Below are 18,945 nucleotides of genomic sequence, written 5' to 3'. Positions count from 1 at the left end.
TAATTTTAAATAACTTAGCACTGCATATGTCAGGGAGAAAGCCATGATAGAATCCAAATGGAAACTCCTAAAAGTGAAATGATTCAGTACATTTAAGTCATTTTATCTATCATAAAGACATAGAAGCAAAACATATATGATTATTTCTCTTGCAAAATGCTTGGGTGAATTTCTAGAGAATCAACTATCACTTGAACTTTGTTATGATGCTGTGGGAGTCTGAGGACCATTTTTTGGTTGACCAAATGATAGCTCCCTGTTTTCATGCATATTTGTTAAAAGTCCAGAAACCAAGTTGTTAGGGAAAAGTTATTGTCAATGTGGAAACTGAAAACACATTATTAAAAAAATATATATTTTACATTACATATTATAACAACACAAGGATTAGGGGCGCCAACCCTCGACACAGTCAAAAATCCTCATATAACTTATAGTCATTGCTCAGTGTATGCCGTTCTTCTGTATTTGCGGTTCCACATCGGCAGCTTCAACCAACCGTGGATCGTGTAGTACTATAGTATTTACTATAGAAAAAAATCTGCTTATACAGTGAACCTGCACAATTCAAACCTGTGTTGTCAGTGGTTGTTTCTGAGAAAGTATTGTCCTCAATACTAGTCTAAGACCTAGGACCTAGGCTAAATTCTTTAAGGATACCTTATACAGTAGCTCCTGAAACAAAAAGTTTCCTGGTGTTCTGAATTACATAATGGGTTAAGAAGTAAAAAGAAAACACTGTTTATTGGCTCCTGTAGTCAGGACTGGCCAAGTCACTGAAGATAAACATTTACAGTTCACAGTAGGGTATTTGTCATCACTTATAAGGTAAAGAAGAGAGAGTCTGACTTATAATGATTATTGAACTCATGTTATTTCTAATTGTACTTATGATCAGCAGCTAATATCACCCAGCCCCTTTTGATGAGATGTGGGTCCCAGCCTTGAATGCAGCCAGAAGACCAACAACTGGATTGCTAATGATCTGTTTCAAATTAGAACTCTAGGGCTGGAAAGAACCTTTACGGGTGCCTAACCCCCCTCATTCTGGTCCTGAATCTAGGACCAGAAAGCCAAGCCTATGAATCCCATAAGGTCTGTTCTCACCACCTGGGATATACCACCATCCAGTCATGCAGTCTCCCCAAAGCCAGAAAATTTACCCCCAAACATCTGTTGACATCGCCCAAGATAGGCCCTATTGTATTTCATGGCCCTGAAAGAGCAATTCTTTCACCCTCTTCAGTTCTGTTTCAACAAATATCTGTTAGTACGTATATGTTCTAGATACCATGCTCTGTGCAGTAAAAATAATGAGACAAGAAATAAAAGTAAGTAGTCAATGTGATTCTTTAACCAGTTTCTATACATTAGCAAATGTATGCAGTGTACAGTTAAGAGTTATAGCCACTATAATTTACAAGGCCTTTTAAACCATGCCATTCAGTTCTCATAATCTTGAAAGTCAGGCATTTGGAAGATGAGTAAATTGAAATTCAGAGAAGTAAAGGGGCTTGCCCAGTTCCACAAAGCGAATATAAATGGCCAAGAGGGGACTCAAACTCAGGTTTTCTAATACCAAGTTCTCTACCTTTTTCAGTGTACCACAGCTACCTTTGTTAAACAGTCATTTCTGTTAAAGGGAGTACACCAGGCCTGATTAGGAATATTGTCTATGAAATTGTTTCTAAGGGGGAAAAAACCTGATTTTTAAAAATCATTTTGATATTTTACACCATTCCCAACAATGCTAACTATGCAGTAATATACCTTCATCTTTCACTTGAAAGGACTCTGCCTAAACCTCTCTATTATCTTACTAGAAAAGTTAATCCCAACCATCCATTCCCACCAACAGTTAGCATCCAGGCTACTGTAAATTCTGTTACAAGGCTACACTTAGTGGTACAGTACTGATTGCGAATGGTAAGAGAATAAAAGCCATTACAAATGTGCACAATAACATGTCGCTGTACATTAATTTCACCAGAGGACAGGACTTAATCAAGAGGGGATACCACAGAACCTTGATTTTATTATCGTTATTCTGATTGACTGAGAGATCTTGAGAGCAGAGACCTTGCTTTTAAAAATTTTTATCACCACGGACACAGGGAGAAAGGCTCATAGTAGATGCATTGATGAATGCCTGAATTAACGAATGGAACAAGTAAGCCCAAAGACAAGGAAGTTAAAAGGAAGCAGTGCTTTTTCAGGAGACTCTTCCAGTATCATTTTCCCCTTTGGTTAGGAGTCGTGGTCTGAACATTGGAGCACTGCAGAATCCCAGGCTTCTCCAAAAATCTCTAGCTATCACTGGTGTTGGGACTCACAAACACACTGATAGTCCTGTTTTCTCAAAAGCTTCAAGGGGGGGGGGAAGGAAAGAAAGAAAGAAACAAAAAACCCCAAACTTCCTGATTTACCCAACCACAGAATCTTCAGCCTTCTCATTAAGGCGTCTGCATTTTTTAGGCAAATTGTTACTGTGCCATTCTCATCATCTTCTTTGACAGCATTATTCTCTGGTTATGGATATGACATGGTCCAGTGATTTGATTTGTGAGAGTTTGGTCGTTTAGTCAGTGGATTGAAATCTCTTCCACCATGCTCTCTCCCTGTGTCCCAACCCTCCCCTTCCCGCCCCCCACCAATTCTTAATTCCCTTTCCTCCTTTTTTCCTTTCCAAGCAGGAAAATGTCACAGTAAACCTCACTACCTTGTCATCCAAAATTCCATGGGAGCCTTCGCTCAGGGGGTCTTCTTCTTGAGGCCTTCACCTTACTTTTAGACAGTTGTCATTATCTTTGTATAAAGGTCATAGCTAAATTGAATAAAAGGAAAGCTGTGTTTTCCTGTCGATGCACAAAGGCAGTATTGACTTCCCTAATCCAGTTTGCTGAGGGGTGAGAGAATTAAATTAGATATCTAAGCACAGAAATTGAGAGCCTTTGAAAACAAAGATAAGGAGACAAGACTGTATTTTCCCTTTTCCTGGGAGCTCTGGGCCCAAGATTTTGCAGGTGTGTCATCTGATCCATGGCTTGCATCGATCAAAACTGTGCCAATGCATATTTAATTAGCAAGGGGACCCTGGATGCATTATAGCCATCATCCCTATATTGAATGGACTGTCAGACTTTCTGCACACTTCTCCACCCCTACCGTCCCCTCAACCCGTGCCCCCTCCCTTGCCTCCTTGTTTGGGAAGCTTCTGCATTTTGTCTGAGCAGCTAAAAAGTTTCTTTGTTTTTAGCTGCTGATGCATACAGCACCACTGAGGAGAATACAAACAAGTAGAGTCCTAAAGTGTTTATTTTGTCTAGAAAGACAAGCTCAACCAATTTGATGCCTTTGGTAAGATTTTCAAACCCTATAGAAAACCAACAAGAAAAATAAAAAGAAATATACTTTTCAACTCTTCATGTTTAGATTTTTTAAAAAGAATCAGTTATATTAGGATTAAAAAAAAAAGAGGATCCTGGGATAGATACTTTAGTAATAGAATAAAAGAATAAACGTTTTACTATTACGATAGAAAAAAGTATTGAAAAAAAAAACCTCCCTGGTCTTGATCATTAGAGAGGGCATGTTAGCAAACTTTTTATTTATCAGTCCAAATTGCATGATAAAATTCACCATTCTCTCCTGAGGCTATCGTGCCTTTAGGGAATTCAATGAGTGTAGAAAAGTTAAGATAGAAGGTGAGCAAAAGTTAGAGTTGGATGTATTTTTTCAAAGTTTCAAAGGTTTCTTAGGAACGTCTATTGGTGGGGGTCCTTAAAGTGATGGGAGGTTTGGAGTTTTGCCTCCGACAGGTTATTTCATGGGATTATGGTCACCGTTGATTTTCACACAGGTTACAAAGCCAGACAGAGTGTTGTCTGATAAACAGATGTAAGGCACCAAGTCTGCTTAAAATAAAGAGCAACAGACTGTGAGCAGATATTTAGGATTCATTTAAACTCATCAGCATAGTCTAGCTCATAGTTCTCTGTCTCTAGTCTACTTTTGAGGTAGCTTCTTGCTGGTAAAGTAACAAGGAATTTTTTTTTTTCTTACTACAATTTGCTGTGGAGACTCATGGGAAATTCATTTGCATACATCTTGTTACAAAGACTGACTACTTCCTGGCTTAGACAAAGTGTTGCCTGATAAACAGACTTAACACACAAATGTCTGTCTGGAATAAACAACGGCAAGCTGAGATTTAAATTTCCATTATCAGAGATAATCTCTTTCCCAGTATATTGGAATTAAGAACCTTTACTTTAAAACCAGGGCTGTGATGCTGATGTTCTATACCAGAATCATGTCACGTGTGGGCTGGGGTTGATTTTTTTAAAAGAAACAAAAATGTATGTGGATGGGAAGATTTATATTGCAGAGGTAAAAGTACATTTCTCTTTGGGGGACCTTATAGTTTCAAAATCAGGTCTTCTTGCATTATTTTATTTGATCCACACAACAACTCTATTAAATTAGGCAAAATAGTCATTAGTGTTCCCATTTTACAGGTGAAAAAAACCGAGATCCAGAGTTAAATTATATAGCTCAGATTTTTTTAGGATTCCATCTTTGTACCTTTTCATACTTCTTTCAATAGTGAAATATGGATGCAAAAAAAGTTAATCCTTAGAATACTAACTGAACTTAAATAGCCATGATTATCCTCAACAGAGATCATTTTATTATTTTAATGAAATTTTTTACAGATATCCAGACACATGAAAATAATGTGTATAGACTATAACTAAATTATGCATCATTTTCATTTGACACATTTGTTTTTATAGTATGAAAGTATACAGGGAGTTTTTCTACTTCCAGTTGTATAGATTGACTACATAAGTAATCTTCAAGTATATTTTCTTCTAAGAACCCCAAGAACTTACTGTTATAATTAATTTTGTTTGTGAAAAAAGTGACTCAAAAGGGGAAATTGAGCACAATTCTGATATGCAATAATGTTATACTCATGGCTTTTTAGGCAGGTCTTTGTTTACACATGAGTGGGTAGGTAACCAGGTTGACTCACTAATGTGAGTTCTGAATTGATCAACAGATCACCATCACATGTTAACACAGCCCCTGTTATGAGAAAAACAAAATTCAAAGTGGTTACATCAATTTTAGTTTATTTTAGTCAGAGACCCTTGTCAAAGAAAATACGAGAAATTATAAATTTAGTCAGAGTATCGTGCTTACATATCTTTTATAATCATCACATTCTTGCCATTGACTTCACTTATAACTTTGCTGAAAAAGCCGATGATGACTGGAAATCAGCCTCATGCGAAGATTGAAGGTTTAAAGATTGAGTCATTTGGTCTTTACTTTCAGAGTGACTGAATTTGTAATTTTCAAAGCTTAGAAATGATTCCCCCTCAGTGTCATAACACAACAATGGCGAGACCATTTTACTTTTTTCTCAACGTGTTAAAACTGTGTATCATTCCACAACCTCCCTGTGCATGTAGCCAAATAACACGTTTATGAGTAGGTGATAAGACAGTTGAATCACTCTTCAACCTAAACAGTCTCATCATCATACACAGCCCTGACTAAACAGATGGGCCTTGAATACCAGCATTAATGCCAAAAAATCTAATTCCTGCAAATTTAATATTTCACAAATTCTTCTTCCGAAAGGCATGTAAAAAAAAAGTTTTAAGAAAGAAAATGGTCGTCATCTAGATTATATAACGCTTTTAAGATCCGACCCCGAAAATGCCATACCCGGGAGTGGCTAAGGGGTGGATCTCCCGAGCAGCTGGCAGCCCCCGGGGTGGTCTGGTGGAGCCCTTCCAAGTCTCTGCTGCGTGAACACAGCCTTCCCGCTCAGATTCGGATTAGAGGATTCAAGGGCCAACGTGTACAAACTAGCCTGGTCCTTTTGGAATTAGGGTTTTCCTTCTGCCCGGTCTCCCCACCTCCCTTCTGGTGAAGAAGGATTTGCTGTGCATACCTTGATTACTGCGGTTATCATGACACACGCAATTCTAGCTTACTGGGAAAGTTACACAGATCAAATTTTGTATTTTAAATACAATAAAGATAAGACTTCCCATTTAAAGAACCATGGAGTGTTTCCATTTTCAAAGATAAGAAAACTTCTATGGTGTGACTCACCTCATAATTTGTTTTAAAAACCAGGTTATTGTGTATTTGTTTTTCATTAAGTAGGCCACAGTTGTATACATTAATTACCATTAAATACTGGTTTGGTTGTTTACTGAGCTTAAAGGATTTATCCATTCTCTGAAAATGCTGATGATAACTGAAGATTTTTGGTGGTCCAGATTTAATGATAGTATTACAAAATTCTGTTTGTTCTTTGCCAGACCACGATGGGTACTGTTATATGTAGTGGATGGTATTGTATTCATCAGTTTTACTCGTAAGCCCCAGATTGTATATACATGTGTGCACCTGTGCAGTGACATTCTACATCTCAAAGGTTTTTAAAATATTTCCTCACACCTCAGTCTTTAAGGTCATGGTGATACTGGAAAAAATAGACAATGTTCCTAAAGTTTGTAAAGTATTACAATAATATTTCTTTTATAACTGCAGCTATGAGAGAGACTAATAAGCAAAATATGACTATTATAGCCATTTTTCTAGATCTCCTTACTGTAATAAACATCTTATGGTACTGAATGATCAAAATTAGAGTAATTCTAAGCCTTATACTACCAATCAGAAATAGATTTCTATAACATCATGCATGGATGTAGAAAAATGAATCTTGGATTCTTTGGCTTGACTCTTTTGCAAACTACTCATCTTCCCAAACCTCTGTAAGAAAAAAAAGAATCTACCTAAATTTTTAAAATCTTTAAGTGCTACAATCCTAGAGGGTATTTATTATATTCAGAGTATAATCACCCTATTCCTTATTGTCTTTTACCTCAGGAATGTTCCCAACTCTTCATTTATTTGCAGGAAAGTATTCATTCCTAACTTTGCCTTTTCTTTTTCACACTATGAAAAACAACTTCATCTCTTTTTGGCGGCATTTGCACTTTCTTTCACTTGACTAACTCATTTTTGTTTCTGGATGCCTTCTGATTTCTTCGTATCACCTTTTAATTTGGGAGATTTAAAACTGGACACAAAATTCTAACAAAGACTTTTCAAGCTTCATCCTTAACCAAATCAATATGCTTGTAGGGAGGTTGAACTTAGGTGAAATTATTTTTCCCCTGGAACCTGAATTTGTGCTTTCATGGTCCATAGACTTTTGTTGATATCATGTTGACTGAATAGGAATTACATTGGTTTGTTTCGGGGTGGGAAGGGTTCCCCACCACTGCGTGGCTGCTCTTCTTTTATCAGCTGTTCACAACAGCAGTTGTTAGGATTTTGAGTCCCTCTTCGGGCATCAGAATATGGCAGCTTTCTCTTATCTTTGTGTTTTTTGAATGTGTGAAATATTTCTGCGATCCATCCTTTTAGCCTGCACACATTTCTGGGGGGCCTTTTATGTGTCAGACACCACTCTCAGCTCTTACTATTCTAAGGAGCCTCTTGTGGGTGTGTCGGCCAGGGGATCAGAGGAGGTGATTGTCTGCAACTTCTAAATGCTGTGCAAGACTTCCTACTCACGAGCCAGAGGGATGTGCCTCTCTCTTTCTTGCCAGGTCCCACGAAGGGGGACATGAAGCAGGAATAGAGACCTTTTCTACCCTCCTTTTTCATTTAATAAGTCCCAATCTGCTTTTAGGTGTGAATTTAGTATATTTTCAGTCACTGGCAGTGGTTCAGCATTAGAAAGCTGAACAACAAGTGAAAATTCATCTCTTTCGTTCAGCGGTTATCAAATCCTTAGCTGGGCCAGGTACCCTTGGAAGGTACTGGGGGTAAGACTAGAGGAAGAAAGGAATTCTTTTCTTATGGAGCTCAAATTCTCATAGGAGATCATTGAAGAGTACCTTAGTGCAACATAATGTAAGTCACATTGTAAGAGATGTATGGCCAATAAAAGAGGAATCAGAGAGGAAAAGTTTAATTCTGGGTCGAGCACAAGGAAGATTTAACAGTATCCCATCTTTGCACCATGCCTAGAGAACAGAAAATACATGGAAGTGATGTCTATATTTTTGCCTGACCAGTTTTACCATATTGACATGTTTTTGTCACTCTTCACCATACCAAAAGGAGTATTCTCTGAGGTTCCAAGTTGAAGAGGAGCAGAATTGAGGTTAGGGGGACTGGAGCCATGCATAAGTAGCAAATCCAGTACAAGGTTTCTGTTCCTGCAGTGCACATGCTTATGGAAGCAGAGGCTAGTGTGTAGGCATTAGGATTTATTTTATTCCTTTCCCTAGTGATTATATTGGTAGTGAAATATCTTTGTCTGAGTACTCCAGCAATATAGCTGTAGGCACCATAAAAATGCATAGGTAGATGACTACCGGTTCAATTAAGAGGTCTCAGTCCAGCCTCCTATATGAAAACCCTGTCAATTTTAGGTTTAAATTTCTGCTCATAAATTTTTTGCAAACCAAAAGAAAAATTGCTTTTCTTTTAGGTTAGGTTGAAGTCTAAGGTTCCTTAAACAAAAAAACAAATCCCTAGATGGAAAAAAAACTGATAATCCTAATATACTTCCTCACAATAGCATTTCCAACTCCATCATTTAAACACATTTTAAATAATATTCTCTTCATTGTAATATACAAATTTTCTGGCTTTCAACCAGGGAACCAGAGAAAGTCACGGCTGTGGGAGACTCAGATACAGGAAGGGCACCCAGTTCTATGCAGGTGGTTCTTTTTTTTCTGGGGCCTCTAATTATTTCAGGTGGTGGGAATCAAAAGACCATTGATAATTGTCCCCAAAAGTAAGACATAAAGTTACCTTGGCTTCTGACAAGTCTCTACCAAGTATTTAAAACAGAAAAGTAAATTAGTTGCTAACCTTCGTGATAGTGTTTTAATGCAAATGCTTAAGAAAGAGATCTTTCATTTGTATCAATTATGTATGGGTAGAAATTAATTTATAATTCTGGTCATCTGGTCGGCTCCATACTTAACAGCATTGGTGACCTTTTGCAATACCAGAGAAAGTATCCATGCGTTCTCAGCATAGAATTGCACCAGCACTGGGTAATTTTGTTCCTTGTTGGTTCAAAATAGAAACGGCATTCAATAGCCCGTGGTAGAAAATAATTACCTAAGTCTTTAGATCATTTAACTTTTCTTGTAGATCTTTGGCTTTCCCTATCCATTACCAAGATGGTGTATTTTAGTATGCAGTCCTCCGGTGGAGAACAGTATTCCCAGCTTTTGAATAAAAGTGGAGAAATTAAATTCCGTTTTCAGTTTGGCTAGATGCCTTCTCCAGTGTTTGTATCTGAGCTTTCACAAGAGTGCTGCGGCCCCTTTCAGACCAACTCTGAGCTGTTTTCCTGCCGCTCAGTCATTTGCTGTTTGTTTGCTTCTTTTTCTGTGGCTTGGAATTTTAAACTTTGTTTGAACATACCTATTGCCATCTTTTGTTGCTGTTCATGTTTTCTATAATTATGCTACCTTTCTATAAATATAGGGTGACAAATGTAAAAGAAAATTTAAAAGGACAAAGGAGTCCACTTTTAGATAATTAAAACAATTGTTTGGATCACCCATTATTTTTTTACCTTAGCTTAGTATTAATAGTTAAATATCAGAAAAGTAATTGGCTATGGTATATTTAAATTAATTGAGATAAAAAATATTTTTCTTTTTGTAAAGTGATTAATCGTAAAGATATTACATCAAGAAAAAGAATATTGGCTAAGCTATCATATAGAAAGTTAGGTTTGCTAGTCTTATCCCAAAGAAAATGTTCTATTTGGCAAAATTTTATGTATCTATTCTGGGACATGATCAGGAAGAATTTTAACTTTCCCTAAGACAAACTTAGATATTTTCTTTAATTTTAATAGTTGGATATTAATGGTTTAAAATTTTCTAGTTCAAAAATAATGAACGTATGCCTTTCTCCTAAAACATGTTGAATTACTTCTAAGAATGTTGAATTTGTAATTTTTAATGGTGAAATTACAGGATATTCCCTTAGAAAAAGAGAAGGTAGTCATGCCGTGTTTTTAAATCATTTATTATAAAAATAATGTTAATTTATGGAGTTAAAATTTCAAATGTAATCCGATATAAATTGTATTCCAATTTTCAGTGCAGACTTTGTATTTAGTGGTTCATTTTGAAGAATTTGTCTAAAGTTTTTTGACCTGTAATGCTTTTTGTTTGTGTCTTCACTATGGCTATTGTTACGTTATGATAAAAGCTATCACTTTGCCAGACAAATAAAAATTCAAATTTTCACATCATTTGCTATCTGAACCTTTGAATCAATCTAGAATTTTTTCACTAGTTACCAGGTTAAGAGCATCTGAAAATTTTTAAATAGACATTTTAAAAAAAGTACTTCCCAATAATTAAAATCTTCATTTGCCTAAAAGCAGGGAGCCTTTCTTAAAGTAATAAATTAGCGCTTCTCTCGACCTAGGGTCACTAGTAGTGCTGCTACTTTTTGCAGTATCTCCAAGGAAGAGAATGCTAAAACTGTAACTCTTTTGAAATAGAATTAATATTTTCAGTTTAACCACTGTTAAGTGTCATGACCTTTTGGATCCTGCATTGAACTTCTTGCTGAAATGTGGTCAAATTTCAGGCAGCCCATTCTAACCCTGTGAAGTCAAGGTAAAGTTCAGATCCAGGCTTTCCACAGATACAGAGATTTTTCTGAAACATTTTTTTGCTTGTTTTTTGATAACATTATATATTGTTTCAAGTCTCAGAAAATGCTTTACATAAAAAACTCTCTCCTTGAAATATTTTGCCTTTTTTCTCCTTTCCCCCCAAAATGTATCATAAGTATTCTTACTCCTAATTCTGTGAATTTTTTGATCTTACTTAATTTTATCTCATCTTAAAATTAAATATTACTTTATTTTAAATTATCTCATTTAGAAGTTAATTTGATTGAATCACATTTTTTCATTTGAAAATGATTGTGTTTTTAAAATAAAAAATAAATGGGATCCAATAAAGGTGTGCAGGAACCTGTTTTTGCTCACAAGGCCTGTTAGGATCTCCCAAATGCATCAGTACAAGAGGAAAATAATACTTATAAAGTGGGGGAGAAAGATATCTTTGAGTGATCATGTTATTTTAAGTAAATGCACTAGAATATTAGGATTCTAGTATTTAATGGTGTTAGTCTGCATAGTCTGTTGCTGTAATACAGAGCTAAATATCAACAGAACTTGTTTCTGTTGTTTGGGTTGCTTTTATATACCAGCTTCAAAATATGTTTTGACACTTTATTATGTTCTGAATCAAGCTTCAGATGTGTGTAATGAAGGATGAAGTCTTTATCAGACTCTAGTGTATAAATAATGGAGAAGAGCAGTTTGGAAATGGTCTCTGAAGGAGGATGGTTTCTGAAGAGTTTCAAGTTATGATCTGGCACAAGCCAAGCGCCACTGGAGGTGTCAACAGAACCGAGAGTCCTCTCTGAAGGCACGGGCTGTGGCCTCTGCTGCTTTTCACCCCCTGTCTTTTCTCTCTTCTTTTTTCGATCATCATGTCACTTCTGTAACATTCTCATTCCTAGTTTCCATGCTGAACCTTTTGAGAAAGTCTGGCACCTCTGATCCACTTTCCTTCACAGACCCTGTAATTTTTGGCTGTATTTTTATGTTTTTCAGATTCAAGTCAATCTGAAAGTCCCAGCCAGCCAAGTGATGCTGACATTAAGGACCAGCCAGAAAATGGTAAGTCTACTTTGGGACTCTTGACTGCTGCTCTGAGAGTCCATGGTAGCCAGCAGCCAAACCAAGTACAAGGATTTTGAGGTCTGCCCCTATGGGCGGCCCACGGTAGGGACAATCTTGAGGACTCCAGGAGTTTTCTGGGCCACTCTAGCCTCCCCAAACCCTTCCCCTCAGCCACAGACCCTATCAGGGTACTCATAAGAACCTTAGTTCCCAAGAAAGTTGATTACTGTGAGAGGCGGTGTTGATTTACCAGATCAGGATCTTTTACAGCATAAGTGAGGCGCCAACGCCTTTTCATTTCAGTTCCTTTTAAGGTGGCAAATGACCCACAGTCTTCTTCACTAGTGATTTAAGTTTATTGACTGACAAGTATTTTTGAGGCCTTTTCAAAGCCTTTGCTAATTGCTTTAAGAAAATCATCTCTGCCTTTGAAGGATTTTTCACTTCAAATTGTCTAAAATAAAACACTAAGGATACGTGACAGAATTAAACTCATCAGTTGCATAAATATATAAACTTTCCGTTGCAGAAACTTGACTAACCTAGAATACACACTTTATATATGAATATAATAGTATCCACTAAAATACTCACTGTGTGGTATATGCACTCCAAGGACGAAAAAGATTGTCATAGGTTAGAATTTAAGATTGAGTAAAACCATCAGTTTCAATAAAAATCAAGAAGTAAACTCATGATACCCCTGACATGCTAAACATTGTATTATACACTTTCATAGATATCATCTCATAAAATTCCAAAGTGATCTTCCCTGGTGAGAGAGCTGAAGGCTCTAATGGGAACTTGACCTTGAGGGACCTTTGAGGGGAATATGGCACCGAGGCTAAAAGCTCAGGCTGTGGTGTCAGACCTGTGTTCAAAGTCTGCCTCTACTACTTCCTGCCTTTGTAATGTTGAATAGGTTATTTACCCTCCCAGAGTATTGATTTATTCCTCATCTTTGAAGTGGTATGGTACTAATTGTATTGAGCTGTTGAAGAAGTAAATAAGATAATGTGTATAACATACTTTCCATAGTATCTTTCATAGACTTTATACTAAAAAAGTTGGCTGTTGTTCAGTATTCCTCGTATTATTTTTCTAGTCAGTATAGTTCTACCATACATTGTTTTTCACTTACTTAGAATGACCTCATTCCTCCTGACTCTCTTCTTTTTGTTGTTCTATCTATTTTTCCATTTTGATCTCCATCTGATCTTTTGGAATAGATAGGTAAACTGAATTATGTCAGTTTTGTGGGGTAGAGGATTGAGTTTACCACACTGAATATCCTATCACTGATTTCTCAGGATTCGTTTCATTTCTCAAGCCTGGGAAATTCTCTATAACACTGTTGGGCTCCCATATTAAATATACACTATCTGACTATTCCTCTCCTCACCCTGGTATTTTGGTGGTATTTTCCTTATCAAAGTCATCTTTTCACAGCAGGCATTAAAGAGAGAGAGAGAGACCTCTGAAGGCTTGTTTTTAGTGTCATAAACAGCTACATCTTATTTTTTGTTGACATTTTAAAGAGCGATATTTATAGACTAGTTTCATTCTTTATTTCCCACTTGACTTATAGATGATGCCTTATAGTTTCGTTAGTTTCGTTTTTTTCGTATATTATATCTCTATATAATCTGCCTGAAGTTGTGTCCAGAGATATTCGTTTTATTTTCACCTTTAAGAGCTGGTGGGCTGCCGAGGTATGTGGTTCACGTGTTTGGGTCTGGCCGCCCCTCTCACAGGCCTGCGATTCATCTGTCTTCATAAAATGGCCGACAAGCTGTTCACATGCAAATATAAATTGAGAGCATGAGAGGCCTGGCATGCCTTTCTGGAGCTGCTGCAATACCGATACTGTGCGTTTCCCATTCCAAAAAGAAACGAGGATTGAGCCTGGATTTTTCGGCCAAAGGCACAGAGAGACTAGCCAAGTTCACTGTTAACCCCAGATCACTTGGTGCTACCTCAAGGATTCACAGTACCATTTGGGAAGGATCGTGTGAGTTCAAAGAAAGAAAGTATTAATATCCAGGAGAGACAGTAATAAATTCCTATGTTTCAAATTTCTATTTATTTCAGAGAAAAGTTGAAGTTGGTTCATCTTAGACAATTCCAACTGGAGCTCAGACTAGAGGAATATCAGCCTCTTCAGTTTCCTCTTTCTGCCTTTTGTCAATCTCAGATGAAGTTATTTGAGGAAATATTTCCTCTTCCTTAAAGTCATATAATCCCTAAAGGAAAATAAATGAAGATTTCAGGACTAGGTATTTACATGCATTAGATGACTTTCTGGGGTTGCTTTGATAAAGAGTATTCTTTCATTTTCATTACCCCAGGTTATGGAAGATGAGTTCCTGAAAAGTTCTTGTTTGGTTGTTTATTTGTTTCATTTTTGTTTTTAAGAAGAGAACTCTCATAAGTATATCAACAAAACTCAAGAACTTTTGAAATGTTGGTGGGTGAAGAAGTGACAGACTCTGGTCTTCAAACAAAGTGGGAACTCATTATTCCTTATTTATGTATATATTCGAGGGGAAATAATATTCTTTTTATGCTAGCTCTTGAGGAGAAAGGTAATGGGAAACGAATGGTATTTTCCTAGTAAACCATGGAAAATGAGTAGACAAATGGTAACATGCTGTTTCATCCAAAACCATAAACTAGGCCATGTAACTTTACCTAAAGTGGATGCAGCTGTTTCTTCCCTGCCCAACTAGTCTGTTTTTTTTCTGTGGAATTTTTGCTTTCTTTTCTTGTACTCCCTTAAGACTCAACTGTAAAAGAAAACAAATCTTTGTCCAATTACAGTATTAGATGGGAATTTTGAAGGAATTATCTGAAGCCCAGAGATAAAATATCAGAATCTCTGAAACTCAAAATTGGTATAATATAATGATTAAAAATTCCACCTCTAGAGTCAAACAGGCCTGATTAAATAATGGCTGGGCAACTCTGAATAAGGTATTGCCCCAGTCTCAGTATTCTTATCAGTAAAATAGGAACACTAAAATACTCCTCATGAGTATTAACATGAGAATATGCCTGTGAAACAGCATAATGCCGGGTTCATAGTAAGGACTCAAAGAAAGGTAACTACCACCACTCTCCAGTTAAAGCTCATACCTGTAATGAGATACACATATTCAAGAGGTCAAAAGCTGGGAGCCTTGGAGTGGAAGGAGAGATAATATCAGAAATAAAGCAAGACTCTTTAGAGACAGCTTTTGTAGATACCTACTCTGTTCAGAAATGTCAGGCTTAAGTCTTTTAAATCTGTCCATAATCCCCACAGTGGCACATCTATTTCGCTGTTTAGTTCTCTTCTCCACATTCTGTTTACCTCCCAGGAGTTGAGAGCTACAAAAGTGATTCAGAGTTGCTAGAACCTTCAGAATGAATGCTCAAGAAAGTTATTCTGGACAGAAGGGACTCCACTTAGATGTCTTTAATTTTGTCTGAGTTTTTCCTTGGCACAAACCAAATAGAATCTGGCTTATTAAAACTATAAGCTGATGAAAGATAGGATTCATGACCAATTCCATATGATTTGAACATGACAGATACCTAGTATTTATTAAAATTAATAAGTAGATAAATATACTGTCATTATGCCCAAATAGTTTTTGAGTATTTGCTCACTATTGATTTACCAAGAAGTGTTTAAGGAAAAAAAAAAGAAACCTTGGAGAAGTTGAAATCTAATTTGGGTGTGGATATAAGTTGTACAGTTGTATGTGTATGACACATGGGCATACATACACAGATATGACTAATACTGCTGGGAAACCAAAGCTAAGGGCTATACTAATGGCCATAGTAAATGAGAAGGAGGTGTGATCAAAGATATGCAGTACCAACAAACAACCCAATCCAAAAATGGGTAGAAGACCTAAATAGACATTTCTCCAAAGAAGATATACAGATGGCCAACAAACACATGATAGGATGCTCAACATCACTAATCATTAGAGAAATGCAAATCAAAACTACAGTGAGGTATCACCTTACACCGGTCAGAATGGCTATCATCAAAAAATCTACAAACAATAAATGCTGGAGAGGATGTGGAGAAAAGGGAACCCTCTTGCACCATTGGTGGGAATGTAAAGTAATACAGCCACTATGGAGAACAGTATGGAGGTTCCTTAAAAAACTAAAAATAGAACTACCATACGACCCAGCAATCCCACTACTGGGCATATACCCTGAGAAAACCATAATTCAAAAAGAGACATGTACCACAGTGTTCATCACAGCACTGCTTACAATAGCCAGGACATGGAAGCAACCTAAGTGTCCATCAACAGATGAATGGATAAGGAAGATGTGGCACATATATACAATGGAATATTACTCAACCATAAAAAGAAATGAAATTGAGTTATTTGTAGTGAGGTGGATGGACCTAGAGTCTGTCATACAAGTGAAGTAAGTCAGAAAAACAAATAACCGTACGCTAACACATACATATGGAATCTAAAAAAAAAAAAAAAAAAAAAAAAAAAGGTTCTGAAGAACGTAGGGGCAGGACAGGAATAAACACACAGAAGTAGAGAATGGACTTGAGGACATGGGGAGGAGGAAGGGTAAGCTGGGACGAAGTGAGAGAGTGGCATGGACATATATACACTACCAAATGTAAAATAGATAGCTAGTGGGAAGCAGCCTCATAGCACAGGGAGACCAGCTCGGTGCTTTGTGACCACCTAGAGGGGTGGGATAGGGAGGGTGGGAGGGAGACGCAAAAGGGAGAGGATATGGGGATATATGTATACGTACAGCTGATTCACTTTGTTATACAGCAGAAACATACACAATGTAAAGCAATTATACTCCAATAAAGATGTTAAAAAAATAATAAATAAATAAAAGGAGAAGTAAAAATTCCAAAAAAAACCCAAAAAATATTTGTTCCAAAAATGATGATTCTCTTAGTACTTGCCTTGGTCACCTAGAGACATATCAAAGTAGACAGCTAGGGGCTTCCCTGGTGACGCAGTGGTTGAGGGTCCGCCTGCTGATGCAGGGGACGCGGGTTCGTGCCCCGGTCCAGGAAGATCCCATATGCCGCAGAGCGGCTAGGCCCGTGAGCCATGGCCGCTGAGCCTGCGCGTCCAGAGCCTGTGCTCTGCAACGGGAGAGGCCACGACAGTGAGAGGCCCATGTACCGCAAAACAAACAAACAAAAAAACTAGACAGCTTGTAATAAAGAATTCACTTTATGTGACCTAAGTTTAAAACTTGTCTTCTATACCAGAAAGAAAGTGAAATTTCATTGGGATAATAAAGAATTTTAAAAATTAAAGACTCTTCCTAAAATTATAATTATGCTTATTACTAATATTTCCACAAGAATGCACCTGAAAAATTAAGACTCTGTTGAGAAGAAAAAAAACTAGAGAATGGATATAACTGAGCAGCATTAACTTAGAAAAGTTACATTCGAGCAGTGGTTTCATGTGTTGAGGACAGCTTTGATTTTCCCCAGAACTCCAATTACTATTGTGAAAATGTTAAACCTGAAGCAAAATAAGAAAAAATCAAACAATACTTTTAAAGTTATTGCAATGTCAAAAAGTAAAAAAAAAAAAAAAAAAAAAAAAAGTTATGCAATATCGTCATGTTCCTTTATGGTTGATAACCATAGGGAATGGAATCCCAACAAAGTTCTCAGCTCTGACTGGTATCGTTCATTTAATCATTTTGCATATTACTGAAACCCCCTTTCTGGCTTTTCAAGAGCTCCTGAAGGTTTTAAGCCTTATTTGTTAGACTTTGACTTAGAACACCTACTCAAACCACCTTTGTGAATTCCCAGAAGGTACTTTGGCTACTGTCAAGAGTATTTGTGGATCTTGGAATGCTTTATATTTGCAATGCTTTCTCGATATTTACAGGGCCTGTGAACAGTCCCCCAAAGCTTGCGTCCTGTGGTGCATCAGGTCAGGCATTACTGAGGGAAAAGCTCGTGTGATAGCCCTCCTACTTAATTCAAGGCACACTTCTGTGTGACCACGCTGAGGGAATAGCACAGTCCAACACTGGCACTCTAAAAGCACACTCCCCACTGGGACTCCCTGTAGACGCACCCTTAACTAAAAAAGGAAAGAAAATGTGGTGTTCCCTTGCTGGAAAAAGAAAAGTTGTGTTCACGTGTGTTTTGCTTTTTTTGTTTTTGTTTTTCCTATTTACTGTCTCTCATCACCCGCACAGGCTGCTAATAATAATAATAACCTCATCTTAGTGGTTTTTAAAATGTGATATTTATAACAGGACATCAGAGTTGGTATTTAGATACTTTTCTTTAGTGTTAATCACGTTTGCTCTGCCTCACTTATCTGGTAGTTGCACGTATGTCGGAGACATCCTCCCTCAGATGGGCCTTTGCAATCAGTGGAAGGCCATGAATCATGATGCTTGCCCCAGATTTTGAAAATTTCCAGCTCTACCTGCCAATGTGAAAATCACCCTGGAGTACTGGTTGAATCTAGCTTTCATGTTCAACATCTTTATTTATGTCATTCCCATCCTGTATCACCAAACTAGGGATCGTTGCTAAAAGTTGCTGGAGGAGCAAGGAATGTACTTTTCTTCAGTCTCAATTGTCACTATCTCATTGGTTATCAGTTCACTCACTTCTGTGAGTATTTTGAATATTTTAGTACTTACGAAATAAATTCCAAGGCTACTGACTTCCCGACTTAAGATTTATATGTAGGATTCACTTTGTAACTTGGAGGTGAGATAAGAGAACTATAAATTTCTGTTTCTTTTTTGGACAAACATTCTTTTATCTGATAATATTCTCATAAGAAAGTGCAGACCCTTTGCTTTAACTTGTTTCACTACCTCCTCAAATATGTAGTAGATATATTGCAATATTATGTTATAATATGAGTACATAGTTGGAAGGCAAAATAAAATTCATAATTCCGAACGCTAAGAATTGTTTCTTACTACTGGATGGACTGCTGTTTTAGGAACTATTTTGATTACTGGGTCATTATAGTTGGGTCATTTTAGGAATTTTGGAGGCAACATGCAGCCGAACAGTTAGCATTTTTATTGGGAAAGCAGGAGCATTCTAGCACCATTGACTTGTAAATGCAACTTGTCAGTATTTCATAATTTGCATGACTTTATTTTGC

General features: G+C 37.0%; 1 protein-coding gene across 4 annotated transcripts in view; it reads left to right on the top strand.

Moving 5' to 3' along the window:
* NFIA (nuclear factor I A) overlaps positions 1-18,945 on the top strand; it is a gene marked incomplete at its 3' end in the record, with an annotated part of 385,446 nt that overhangs the window by 173,774 nt on the left and 192,727 nt on the right. For all 4 annotated transcript variants that reach the window (XM_081258348.1, XM_081258349.1, XM_081258347.1 and 1 more), the window contains exon 3: positions 11,717-11,782. In XM_081258348.1, the coding sequence (XP_081114474.1) occupies positions 11,717-11,782 (66 nt within the window). The remainder of the gene's footprint in view (positions 1-11,716; positions 11,783-18,945) is intronic.

This window comes from Mesoplodon bidens (genome assembly GCF_964165515.1).
Source record: "Mesoplodon bidens genome assembly, chromosome: 2".
Classification (NCBI taxonomy): Eukaryota; Metazoa; Chordata; class Mammalia; order Artiodactyla; family Ziphiidae; genus Mesoplodon; species Mesoplodon bidens.
Note: the sequence above shows the minus strand (reverse complement) of the source record. Positions and strands in the feature narration are given on the sequence as shown.